The 13,716-nt window shown below is 45.4% G+C and overlaps 1 protein-coding gene across 2 annotated transcripts in view; it reads right to left on the bottom strand.

Annotated features, from left to right (window-relative positions):
- Positions 1-13,374, bottom strand: part of SMOC1 (SPARC related modular calcium binding 1) — a 117,943-nt gene extending 104,569 nt beyond the window's left edge. Inside the window, exon 1 of one of the 2 annotated variants that reach the window (XM_077322616.1) lies at positions 13,143-13,374. In XM_077322616.1, coding sequence (XP_077178731.1) covers positions 13,143-13,241 — 99 coding nt within the window. In that variant the 5' untranslated portion in view covers positions 13,242-13,374. The remainder of the gene's footprint in view (positions 1-13,142) is intronic. The other variant, XM_077322617.1, reaches the window with a different exon arrangement.
- Between the last annotated feature and the right edge of the window lie 342 nt (positions 13,375-13,716).

Here is a 13,716-nt window from a genome sequence, read left to right as displayed (position 1 = left end):
CATAGGGCTTGGTCCCTTGGCCCCAGATCATCTTCGTCGCTCTCCTCTATACCCTTTCAATTTTATCTACGTCCTTCTTGAAGTGAGGCCTCCAGAACTGCACACAGTACTCCAAGTGTGGTCTGACCAGTGACGTATACAATGGGACTATGACATCTTGTGATTTTGATGTGATGCCTCTGTTGATACAGCCCAAAATGGCATTTGCCTTTTTTACCGCTGCATCACACTGCCTGCTCATGTTTAGTTTACAATCCACAAGTACCCCAAGGTCTCGTTCACACACAGTGTTACCTAGAAGCGTATCCCCCATCCAGTAGGCATGCTTTTCATTTTTCTGACCCAGATGCAGAACTTTACACTTATCTTTATTAAATTGCATCTTGTTCTCATTTGCCCATTTTTCCATTGTGTTCAGATCTCATTGAACTCTGTCTCTATCTTCCGGAGTATTTGCCAGTCCTCCCAATTTGGTGTCATCTGCAAACTTGATGAGTAGTCCCTCCACCCCCTCATCTAGATCATTAATAAATATGTTAAAAAGTACCGGGCCAAGCACCGAGCCCTGAGGTACCCCGCTACTCACCTCTCTCCAGTCTGATGAAACACCATTGACAACAACTCTTTGAGTGCGGTTCTCTAACCAATTCCCTATCCACCTGACTATCTGAAAATCCAGATTGCAGTCCTTCAATTTATCCATCAGAACATCATGGGGAACCTTGTCAAAAGCTTTACTAAAATCCAAGTAAATGACATCAACCGAATTTCCCTGATCCAGCAAACCTGTTACTTGGTCAAAAAAGGAAACCAGGTTGGTCTGGCAGGACCTGTTGGAGACAAATCCATGCTGACTTCCTTGGATCACCAAATTGTCCTCCAGATGTTTGCAGATCGCTCCCTTTAATATCTGCTCCATTATCTTCCCCACAACAGAGGTCAGACTCACTGGTCTGTAGTTTCCCGGGTCATCCTTCCTCCCTTTTTTGAAGATCGGAATAACATTTGCTCTCTTCCAGTCCTCTGGGACATCTCCAGTCCTTAAAGAGGTTCCGAAGATGATGGACAAGGGCTGTGCAAGTTCTCTGGAAAGTTCTTTGAGTATTCTCAGGTGCATTTCATCTGGACCAGGGGATTTGAACTCATCCAGTGCAGCTAAATGCCTCTCGACAACCTCTCTATCCATGTTAACCTGCCACCCAGACACTGTCCTTTGGCTATGGCCATCTCTAGATGTGCCTAAACACTTTGACCTGTGGGAAAAAACAGATGTAAAATAGGCACTAAGCCTTTCTGCTTTCTCTGCATCTTCCGTTAGAGTTTGTCCATCCGCACCCAACAGTGGGCCTATTGCCTCCTTTACTTTACGTTTGCTCCTCACATAACTGAAAAATCTTTTCTTGTTACAATGGGCTTCCCTGGCCAATCTTAGCTCACTCTCAGCTTTGGCCTTTCTGATGATTGATCTACAGTGCCTAGTAACCTGTAGGTACTCTTCTTTAGAGCTCTGTCCTTCCCTCCATTTCCTGAACATTTTCCTTTTCTTTCTTAGTTCCTCTTGAAGTTCTCTGTTCATCCAAATAGGCTTCTTAGCACTCCTGCAGTGTTTTCGTCTTTCTGGGAGAGTCATTGATTGAGCATGCAATAGCTCCTGTTTGAGTAGCGCCCACCCTTCACATGCTCCCTTCCCTTCCAGCATTCTCGTCCATGGTATGACACTCATCATGTCTCTGAGTTTATTAAAGTTTGCCCTACGAAAATCCAACATCCGCGTCTGGCTACAAGCTTCCTTGGCTCCCCATCTCAAAAGGAATTCTATGAGGACATGGTCACTTCCCCCTAGGGTCCCCACCTCCTTCACCTCATCCACCAACTCTTGCCTGTTGATCAGTATAAAGTCCAGTATGGCTGAACCTCTTGTGGGTTCATCTACCATTTGATAAGTGAAATTGTCAGCCAGGCAGGTCAGAAAGTTGCATGACTGAGGACGCTTCACAGAGTTTGTTTCCCAGCACACATCTGGGAAATTGAAGTCACCCATGATGACAAGGTCCTGCCGCTTGGATATTTTCTCAAGCTGCTCACAAAGTGCAGCATCCACATCCTCTCATTGGTCAGGCGGTCGGTAGCAGACACCAACCACCACACTGTTTGTTTTCCCCTCGCTTATTTTCACCCAGATGCTTTCCACTGTAGATATGTTCTCCTCCACTAGAATTTCCTGACAGGTAAGCCCTTTCCTCACATACAGTGCCACTCCTCCACCTCTTCGATCTATTCTGTTTTTTCTGAACAGTTCATATCCATCCACCATTACATTCCAGTCATGAGAATCATTCCACCAAGTTTCTGTGATGCCTACTAGATCATACCTTTCCATCAGCATGAGAAGTTCCAGCTCTTCCTTTTTATTGCCCATGCTTCGGGCGTTAGTATAAAGACATCTGAATCCTTTTACTTTTGGTTGGGCTGCCTCCGATCGTTTTCCTTCCATACACTCCCTATGTTGATCGTCTCCTTCCCCTAGTGGCTTTAGTTTAAAGCTCTCCTGATGAATCTCCCCAGGTTCCTGCCAAACACATTCTTCCCCAGTTTCGATAAGTGCAGTCCATCAGGTGCTAGTAGGCCTTCCTCAAGAAAGCCTATCCCATGGTCCCAGAAACCAAATCTCTCCTGCCGGCACCAACTACGCAGCCAGTGATTCACCTCCATTATCTTCCTCTCCCGACGAATTCCTCTTCCCTTGACAGGCAAGATTGAAGAGAACCACTTGTGCCCCCATTTGCTTGAGCTTCCTCCCCAGATCTTGATAGTCTTTTTTAATAGGAGCGATGGTATTCAGGGACATGTCATTCGTCCCCACATGGAGCATCACAAATGGGTAGCGATCCGTAGATTTGAGGAGTTTGGGCAGCCGTTCTGAAACATGTCCACTATGATTCAGACATCGTTACCCTACACTTGAAGTCTTTTGGTGAGGTATCAGTCCAAATATACAATGTCTACTGAGTCACGATTGTCTACATGTTTGTTCGCTTTCTCAAAGAACGCCAAAAGGTTAGTGAGGCAGGACCTCTATTTGCAGAAGTCATGCTGATTTTCCCTCACCAGGTTTTGTCCCTATCAGTTCTTCAATTGTCTGGTCTGTAATTTCCTGGTTCCCCGAGACGGATTTCCCCAGCAAGTCTAGAATTTCAGCTCTGGTTACCTTAATTTGGTTCAGTTCTTCAAAATCCCTTCCTGCCAGATTAGAAGTCCGCACTCCTAACCACTACACCAAACTGGCTCTCTTTTAAGTATTTGAAAGTTTGTCATTTGGTTGCAGAGGAAAGGATGCTGTTCCCATTGGCTGCAGAGCAAAGGACACGCAGTAATGGGTTTAAACTACAATGATATAGGCTAGGCTATCAGGGAAAATAATTTCACAGTCAGAGTAGTTCAGCAGTGGAATAGGCTGCCTAAGGAGGTGGTGAGCTCCCCCTCACTGGCAGTCTTCAAGCAAAGGTTGGATACACACTTTTCTTGGATGCTTTAGGATGCTTAGGGCTGATCCTGCATTGAGCAGGGGGTTGGACTAGATGGCCTGTATGTCCCCTTCCAACTCTATGATTCTATGACATTTGAATTTCTTACAAACTCCTGGGCACATGCTATCAGGACCCCGAGACGGATTTCCCCAGCAAGTCTAGAATTTCAGCTCTGGTTACCTTAATTTGGTTCAGTTCTTCAAAATCCCTTCCTGACAATAGGGACTGTGTAAAACAAACAACAACAATAAAAAACCCATACATCTTCTCTGCCATCCCTTCATCTTTTTTTTTTTTTTGACAATCTTTGATTCCTTTGTCATCCAGAGGTCCAATTGTTTCTCTAGCTGATTTCCTGCTCTGGATTTTGTTTAAAATGTGCATTGTTTTTCTTGATGCTTTAACAAACCTACTTTCTCAAAATCTCTTTTTACATTCTTGATTGTTGACCTACAATTCTTTTTCCTCTTTTGAAATAAAATGTTGCTATTTTGGACTTTAGGGGTAACTTTCCATTGATCTGAATGCTGAATTTAATCACATTGTAGTTATTGTGATTGACAGCAATAAAATAATAAGGTTCCAAGTGCTGAAGTAACAGCCACAAGTAAGTAAAGGGTTAAAATTCCTCACAAAGAGGAATTAGTGACAGACAGCTCCAAGCACTCTAATTGGCTAGCAACCAAGATATAGTAGCTGTGTGCTGGAGGGAGATTATTCTGATTCTGGTTAGCATACTGGCAGAACCTGTCCTTGGTTAGCTGAACGTTTGCTTTGAGGAGTTTTAGTTAAATAATCTTTGCTAAAGACTGAAAGCTGATCAACACAGTGTTTGGATAACTAGGACAGATATATTGGCAGGAGGAATTTGGGCAGTGAGGTGATACTCCCAATCTAGGCCAAAAGGAGAGGGGAGAATTTTTCAAAGGAAAAAAAGGAGGAACACTGTCCAGTTTAAAAAAAGAAGTGAAATCAGGTGTGAGGACTTCTTTAGATGTGTGGGAGAGACTCATCAGAAGTCTCTCCTCAGAAGTCAGAGGGAAACTGGGGGTACTAGCAGAAGGGTACCTGACTTCTAGAGACTATGGATGTTCAGAACAACTCAGAGATAAAAACAAAATATATGTAACTACATCCTCTCAGTTGAGAACTAAGAAAAGCTTAAAGAAACTGTGTAGCCAAGAACTTTTAACCTATAAAATAATAGATCTGTATTTAAAAACTTAAATTCCTCATTCCATCTGCACCCTTCCTCTTTATAAAATTTAATCTTATGTTTTTTGGTGTTAACAAGGCCTCAGTGCCATTCTAAAGGTAAAAGTAAAGGTATCCCCTGTGCAAGCACCGAGTCATGTCTGACCCTTGGGGTGACGCCCTCCAGCGTTTTCATGGCAGACTCAATACGGGGTGGTTTGCCAGTGCCTTCCCCAGTCATTACCGTTTACCCCCCCAGCAAGCTGGGTACTCATTTCACCGACCTCGGAAGGATGGAAGGCTGAGTCAACCTTGAGCCGGCTGCTGGGATTGAACTCCCAGCCTCATGGGCAAAGCTTTCAGACGGCTGCCTTACCACTCTGCGCCACAAGAGGCTCATATTGTGCCATTCTACACAAAGGTTAAAGAAAAGAGGGCTCTTATACTTTCCCTAAAGCTCCAGGGCTGAGTTAAAGGTAAAATACCTGTCAGAGACAGGGTAGGGCAACCAGCTTCATTTTATAACAACAAAAAAAACCCATGAAAATAAATAATATATATATAAAACAAAGCAAAAAAAACCCATGCTACAAGGTCAGCTCGATTTGTGAGGGATATAATTCTATTTTGGAGGTAAAGTTTTATCTCAGAGCAGAGAACTGTGTGTGGGTCCATTATATTTGGTGACATCACTGTGATACGAAATAAAGTCCGCAAGTAGTTTGTCCCACCACAGAAACAAAAATTTGAAATGAATTATCAAAAAAAAAATCCTATCAGAAATGGTACCACCTCATAGACCTAGAGAAGGAAATGAAAGCAAGGGAATCAGGGGCCAGGAGTTAGAAATTATGAGAATGAAAACTGAACCGGCAAAAACAGAAGCAAAGAAAGCCCCAAATTGAGGCAGAAAAAGAACAGCAGATACAGTTAGCCAAAATTCAGGCAGTTAATGAAAGACCCAAAATTGAAAAAGAACAGCAATCCGAATCAGTCTGAATTAAAGAAGATAAAGGGCCAATACAGAGCAAAAGACAGGCAATCCAAGACCCTCCACAAAAAAGTTTGAGTTTTTATAGGGGCCATGGGATACTACAGGAGGCCTATACTGAAGTTTAGTACCATTGTGTGGACAAAAAAAAAACATCCTAGCCAGACAGACTAACTTGGAAGGCAGAGTGCCAAACTGCTTTTGACCATCTTAAAGGGATACTAACCACAGAGCCAGTTTTTACATCTCCTGACTTCATTAAATCCATTATCTACAATTGGTATGTCTGTAAATAGAGTATCAAGGCCATATTAAGTCAGTGTGGGGAGGATGGACAGCAACATCTCATCCTTTACCTAAACAAAAAGTTGTTGGAGAGAGAACAATACCTCTTTGCAATAGAAAGGGAATATTTGGTGAGCATGTGGACCATAGGTAAATTAAAACCATACCTATGGGGGAGAAGGTATACTTTTCACACAGCCTACTTTGTGCTGGCTAAGCGAGGTAAAGAACACCAGCAGCAAACTGCTATGGTGGAGTCTCCAACTCCAAGACTACAACTTTTGATATAGTGCATATTAAAAATAAGGAGAATGTCACTAGTGATGTACTTACCAGGACCACCTAAAAGATGAAGGTTTGCACGCAGAGAAGGTTAATGTACATTTAAATGCCTTAAATTTAATTGTAGCCAACAGAAAGTATAATTGTACTTTGAACTGTGTGACTTATGATGGTAAGAAATATTGCTTAAGGTAATATGCACTCACAAGTACACCCATTGCACAGGTTTAAGTTTCAATTAACCTTTCCTTCTGAATGCTCTCATAGGGAGGGACATCCCTAGAAGGCAGGTATCCATTTATTAGTACCCTCAATTTTCCTTTCCTAGAGATACAGGTTTCCTTCAGACTTCTGAGAAGTCTGAAGCAAGCTTTCTACACAATGCATCTAAGGATAGATATCCCCGTACCAGATTTCCCCTTTTTTAATTAGCAGGGTTCCCTCTTCTTGTGACCTGAATTGGGAGTATCACCTCAATGCCCAAATTTCCACTGCCAAAATATCTGTCCCATCCCTCTGCTTATCCTTTCCCTCCAGAATGCATTATTGGGATTGTTAGAACTGGGCTGAGTTTTTTGCCGCAGCATCTTATCATCATGGGGCTTTGAATTACATTAGTATTTTATGTCTGTTTTTATGTCTGTTTTAAGGGGTTTTGTTGGGGTTTTATCCAGATGTTGTAACCCGCCTTGAGCCTTTGGGGATCAGGTGGGCAATAAATTTAAATCATAAATAAATAAAACACTGTATAGATCAGCTTTAAGTCTTTAGTAAATATTATTTCCTTTACCCAAAATGTCTTCTCAGAGCAGATATTCAGCTAACCACGGACAGGTTCCATCAGTATGCCAACCAGAATCAGAATATTCTTTCTCCAGCACACAGTTCCTATATCTATTCCCTCTTAGTGATTGCTAGCCAATTACTGTTTGGAGTTGCCTGTCACTAAACTTTCTCTTAGACCGTTTACGCACTGGGAACTTTACTGCCCCAGCTCCCATGCAGGAACACAAATTGTGGGTGGATGACGCATACTGGACCAAATGCTCCCCTGTGCGGGTGCAGGAAGAGGTGGGGCAACCTGCCACGACAAACTCCAGCTTGCAGCCCAGCATGAAACCTCCAGTACATAAACGGTCTTAGTGAGGAAAATGTAATCCTTTACTTACTTGTGGCTATTACTTTAGCACTTGGAACCTTATTATTTTAGTGCTCCCAATTGATGTAACAACCTCTACATCTCTCATGAGGCCTTGGGACTCACTCAGAACCAAGATCACTAACGTTCTGATTGGCTCTGTGACCAACTGTTCCAGTACAATCATTTATGATGTCTAGGAATCTCATTTCTACAGTGTGACTAAACTAGATGCTTACCCAGTCAATGTGAGAGTTGTTGAAGTCTCCCAGTATAATAATGTTATCTGTTTTAGTCACCTCCCTTGTTTCCTTCTCCATCACAAGATCAGTGTTAAGGATTTGATCAGGTTGACAATAATATAACCCTGTCTTAAGTAACCGTTAAGGCCCAGTATTTCTACCCTTATTGCTTTTGTTGAGTTAATTTCCCTGACATTTTCTAACTTATTTGATGATTCTATGCCACCAAGCTATCCCTCCCTGTCCTGTCTATATAGTTTATACCCAGGAATGACTATATGCCATATATTTTCCCCATTCCACCATGCTTTTGAGATACCTATTGTACCTAAATAGTTATTGACATACTTGCCCAAGGGTTCTCCAGTTCCTATCGGCTTTCCCTTTTTGAGATTAACCACCAACAGCCTGGTTGCCTTTTGGTTCAGGTGAAGCCCACCTCTTTTGTACAGGTTCAGCTTGTCCCAGAAATTTCTCCAGTGCTTAACAAATCTAAACCCTTCCTCCCAGCACCACTTTCTCTATCACCACTTTGTCCTCCAAAAAGGTTGTGTTGATCAGATTACTCTGCCAGTTTTCACATGCATTCAGACAAGAAAAATATATGGCCAGTGTTCTGTAGTACATAACTTGTTAAAATAAACCAAACAAACCATAAAGAATAGTAGAGCTCAAGCATATCTGGAAGCCATACACATTGACACTGAAACTCAAAGTCTTTGTAGTTATGAATGGTACTCCTGTGGCTACACAGCTGTGAAGGAGGCAGGCCTCCACACATCCTCTTGCCAGAGGCAACTTGCTCTTAATTTCCTGGTAACTTAAGAATCCCTACCACAACATCAGGGTGTAAACGGCACGGAGCTTTTATTCCAACTCCAGGTTGATTCAGTCCCTGCCCTCTACACAGAATGCGATATCCCTTTTGATTTGGGGCGATTTAAATTTTCTGCAGCAAGAAGGATTGATCCAGAGTCAACCTACCTTTATTGTGCGATATCTTGGAGTGCTTTTAATGCTCAATATATTTTAAAATCTCATTGTTTTGAATCTGGGCTCTCCTCCGTGGTAGGGAACCCATGATTGGCCACAGGTGGTCATGTGACAAGCCTGCCTTAAAGGAGAAGCCAGTAATTTCTCTCAACTTCTGTTGGTCTTGGATTTTTTTCTGCCTTCTTCAATCCTCTTCCCCCCCCCCTTCAAGAAAAGAAAGGATTTTTTCCTCCCTCCTCTGACTTCTTAAATCCTCTCCGTCCCTTCAAGAAAACAAAGAAAGAGTCTCCATTTGCCTCCCCCCTTCTGAACTACCCTAACCACGTGCAGAACACTTTCCTGTTTCAATGGGGGGGGGGGAGAGGAAGACTCGAGTTCAAATCAATCTGAATTCAACAGGCTTGACAATGGAATAAACAAAATAAGTTTATTTCTGCCCAGGAAAGAAAAGGGTTTTCTCTTATGGGGCACTGAGCTTTACAGTAAACAGAAATACTGGGGACTTACCACAATGATACTAGATGCCAGACATCCCTGCCCCCCAAAATGGGGGGGGGGGGCAGGAGAATGATGTATCCTGCTTCAGTTGCCCATTAGGGAGAAAGGCAGGATATGAAGCAAATAACCCCTTTAATGTCTAGCATTTCTGTAGGGAACACACTGATAATCTGCACAGGGGGATATTGCACATGGTTGCATCTGAATCGCACTCAGTGCCTTCTACTACAACTCAGGACAGGAGCAAGTGTTTTTTTCCTACATAGCAGTCCCCTGGCTCCATGTTACAGCTGGATGGGATGTTCTTTAGAGCCCTTCAAGCCTAAGCCCAGCCTACCAGTTAAGAGCGTCTTCTCAAGCCCTGGTCTCTGTGCCCCTGCCTGCAGCTGTAAGGACTTTTTTGATGGTAGCACCTTTCCATTCTTTTCACCAAGGCTTATTCTTCTTAGTTGTATTATGGTCTGCTCTGCACCTGAGACCTGTTTCATTATTTTCCTAAACCAATGAAAAATAGTAGCTCTGCAGTCCTCAGCAGTATGACAAGATACTGCTAGCACATATTCAACTTCAATACATGGCATCAGTCTTTTGCCAGACACAGTGAAGGGCCAAGTGGGAAAGAAACTGCTGCTGTTCTCCTGCCCACTGTCACCATAAACACTGCATACAAAGGAGCTCTATGGATACTGTGCCAAGCACACTCGTCCCTCCCACCACCATCTATCTTGGACTTCCATCTTATACTCAGATTACCTTTAAAAGCCTTTGCTGTACTGTGGGAAAATGCAAACAAGAGGAATGGCCTGATGGAAACTATGGAAGAAAATGTAAATGAACAATCTGATATAGTGGGTAAGCCAAGCCAGGGGAAGAATTAATTGAACTCAAGTGTGATTAATTACATTGTGTTTTCATTGTGCCTCGCTGACTGACACACAGCCTGGGATGCTTGTTTTCTTCTTCCAGAGAACTGTTCACCTTTCAAGCAGAGAGGGGACACCAAACCCAGATGTTCCGCTATTCCCCAGCCAATTAGCCAGCAGACATTGACCGTTATCTAGGGAAGCCCACATTCCAGGTTGATACAAATAATTGTCTTCTTTGTCATAGTTTGCACCAACTACTGCTATTCTGTAAGTTTAAAATGTGTGTGTGTTAAGGTGGAACATTTTAAGGCATTTGTCTTTTGCAGTTTGGACTCTGCTGTTCTCAGACAAAATGAGCTTCAGACGTTCCTTGAAAACAGCAGGCAACAACATGTGCAAAAAGGGTTTGGTGCTGCTGAGTTCACTCGAATAGGCTCAAAGTTCATGTGAGTTGAAAGGGGAATCACCCCTACTTTTACCAATAAATTAGTTTGTTTTAAATGGAGAAGAGGAAGTAATAGATTTGACAGTAGATCAGGAAGTTCAGCACTGAACTAATGTCATTAACAAGGAAATGTGAAGTTTCACATAAAAGGGTAAGCACCATAGTATACAAGAGGCACCCAAAGTATGCAGTATATCTTACACCATACAACCCCCCCCCCCTTCCCAGCATCATATGGCATGAAGGATATTGCACTCGCATGGACTGACTTCTTACGACACTGGCTGACTCAACTGGTTTGCTGAGTAATGTTTGAGAAGAAGCCTACCTGAAACATACATGTTAACTATGTGCTACTAGAAGCTATCTAGGGTAGAAATGAACTCTGACAGGATCAGGTTCCTCCTTCCAGAGAAACCTTTCTTTTCAAAGTTTGGAACCATATAAAGAAGAACAAAACAGAATTTTAAATAGATACGTAGCAAGATGTAAACAGTCATTTCTTCTGGTCAGGTGAGGCATCCTCTTATTTGACTAGGAGACTAGGGTCAGCCCGCATTCCCCATCAACCTAATCTCTGGACAATTTCTCTGCCACAGTTTAAGAGACAGGAATAAAATGTTTGCCTGGTTCAGGAGCAGGGCAAAGTCTTTCTTTTCCGCTAAATGAAAGAGATGTACTTCTGAGGGCTCCACTTTCCCTGGCATGTCTTTTGCTACTCTGCACTTTCCACTTTCAGGAAGATCAAATCAGTTGCAACTAGCTCCCCGCCCCCTTAAGATGTGAAGGCAATTCCTGAAAGGAATAGAATTTAGCCAACTTACTGTTTGAGTTCTCTCATTGCAGATCTAATCCAAGAATCGGCAAAACCCATGAGCAACATGGCTTAACCACCATTAAAGCCACAATGAATTATTCAGATACTGTTTTGTTATGCAGATAGTAGCATAAAGCACAGCATCTCTCTACTAGTGACAGCTTTATTGGCAGAGCCTAATGATCAAGGGGAAGTGCATCTGATAGGATAACCCCCTTTGAGTTTCAACATGCTTACAAACTAGCAGGCACAGAATAAAAGACCCATACTTTTCAAACAAATCATTTGAGAAGGGGGAGGATGTGGGATTTACGAGTTAAACATCCATTAAATCCACAGCTTTACACCGAAGAGGAAACAAGTTAAAAGTTTTAAAAGTCATAGATCTTCCCCAACAAAGAGTGGGGATTTGCTGAGAACCAGGATGGAAAAGAAACTTTGATTAGTGCCTCAGAGTAAAGTTTAGTGAACTTGTGCAGCGGGAAGGTGAGAAATCTGCAGCTGGTTTTTGTTGGGTTTGGGGGTCTCTTGAACTAGTGTTTACCCCCCCCCCTCCCCAGATACAGTACAGGGAGCAATTAGAGAGGCTCATAAATGCAAGTATATAAAAATGGTCTACATGGGTTTAGTTTGATAGACAAGCCTGTGTGTTTTATAGGAGCTGGCATCAGAATTCCTTCCACTTTTTCAGCTCAAGGGTTCCTAATTAAAACCTTGGATCCCACGCCACTGGGGCCCAAGTGAACACTTGCAGAGACTCCATAGACTGCCAACCCCTCATCTAGAAGCATGGCTAGAAAACAGCTGCTCTGAGTATGCAGTGCAGATTCAGGGAAAGACACCCCTTCCATGGACTCCCGTAATCCCCCAGCCTACTGCTATTCCTGACTTCTAAGGATATAGGACATCCACTGGATCTGAACTACTGTATTTTGGTGGCTGCTGCTACATAGCTAGCTGTACCCTGTCGACCCTTTTATGAACAAAACACATATGAATGTTGCAGACAGATCACTAAGACGGGGGCATTATTTTTATAATCCAGTTGCACAGTGGCCAGCCAATGACGACCAGCACAAAACAATTTCGATTCTTTTGTGTTCTGCCCCTTTTCTAAGTAAAAACTTCTGCCTAAGAATTATTTCCAGGTTTGCCTTGGATATTAGTCCGTCTTCTAGTGGCCCAGTCTGCATCTTAAAGGCATTGGCCAGCTTCAATTCAAGCAAGAGTCTGTTATGGGGAAAGTCCCCGGCACACGGACCTGCAGACCGATCCTCCCCACCCCACCCCACCCCACCCCCACCGCCACCACCCCTTTCAGCGGGATCCCTCCCGGGACTGAGAGAGGAGAGCTTGAGCTTCGGCAGCTCCTGCAAGGCAACATCCTTGACAGGATTCTGCGGATGCCAACTTGTTCCCTGACGAAGGCGCCGAGCTCTCAGCCCTTTCGGGGGGAAGGTCGTGGCGGTGAAGAGAGGATGCCCTTTTGGATTTGCAAAGGGAGCTTTCCTTGACGCCCCGGGGAAGGGACAGTGCGCATAGCGCGCGGCAACTCCGTCCGAGGTCCGGCGAAGGCGAGCCGCCTCTGGGGCTCCCCGCCGCGCCGGCGCTTCACGCCCAGGACCCGAGCAGCGCCAGGCACAGGGACCCGGCGCCGCCACCGGTGGGGGACCAAGGCGAGAAGCCAACGCGGGCCCCGGGGGTGGGGGGCAGGGGGAGCATCGCGGCGCCCCCTCCAAGCCCTCCTGGGCGCGTCTCGCCCGGGCCAGGCTTTCCGTGCCGCCCCCCCTCCCCCGCCGCCGCCGGTCTTGACAGCGAGAGCGCCAGAGCCAGGCAGCGCCCCTCCTGCCCCGCCCGCACTCACCCGGGGCCCGCTGGCGCGCTGGCTGTGGGCCCGCGGCAGGAGGACCAGCAGTGCCAAGAGGAGGCGGGCAGGCGCGCAGCCCCGCGCTCGGGCCGGCATGGTGGCTCGGGGGCCGGCGGCGTCGACCGTGTGCGGCTGGCAGCGCTCGGCCTGCCCCCTCGAGCTGCAACAGGTTAAGAGCTGCGCCTGCCGCCCGGGCCCGCGCGAGGGCCATTATAAAGCTCGGCGCCGGGGAGGGGCGGAGCCAGCCCAGCCTGCCCGCCGCCGCTGCAGCCCCCCCCCCCCCCCGCCGCCCACGACAGGTTAGGCATGCCGCGCCGCCCCGAAAAAGACGCCGCAGCCGGGCGCAGGAGGAACGGAGCCCGCGACCCTCTCCTGACCCCGTTTTCAGGGCCATCCTCAAGGGCGTCCGACGCCACCGTGGTTGTGGAGGGTGCCAAGCAGGCCGCGGGACCCCCTTCTCAGTAAGCACGGCTAGGAGCCCACCTTTCCTGACTCCATTTACAGTCTGCCTGTCTCCCCGAGGGAAGCCCTCCGCTTTAGCCTCACAACAACCCTAAGAGACGGGTCAGGC

This window comes from Paroedura picta, chromosome 2 (assembly GCF_049243985.1).
Source record: "Paroedura picta isolate Pp20150507F chromosome 2, Ppicta_v3.0, whole genome shotgun sequence".
Taxonomy (NCBI): Eukaryota; Metazoa; Chordata; class Lepidosauria; order Squamata; family Gekkonidae; genus Paroedura; species Paroedura picta.
This window is presented reverse-complemented; position numbering and strand designations above follow the sequence as displayed.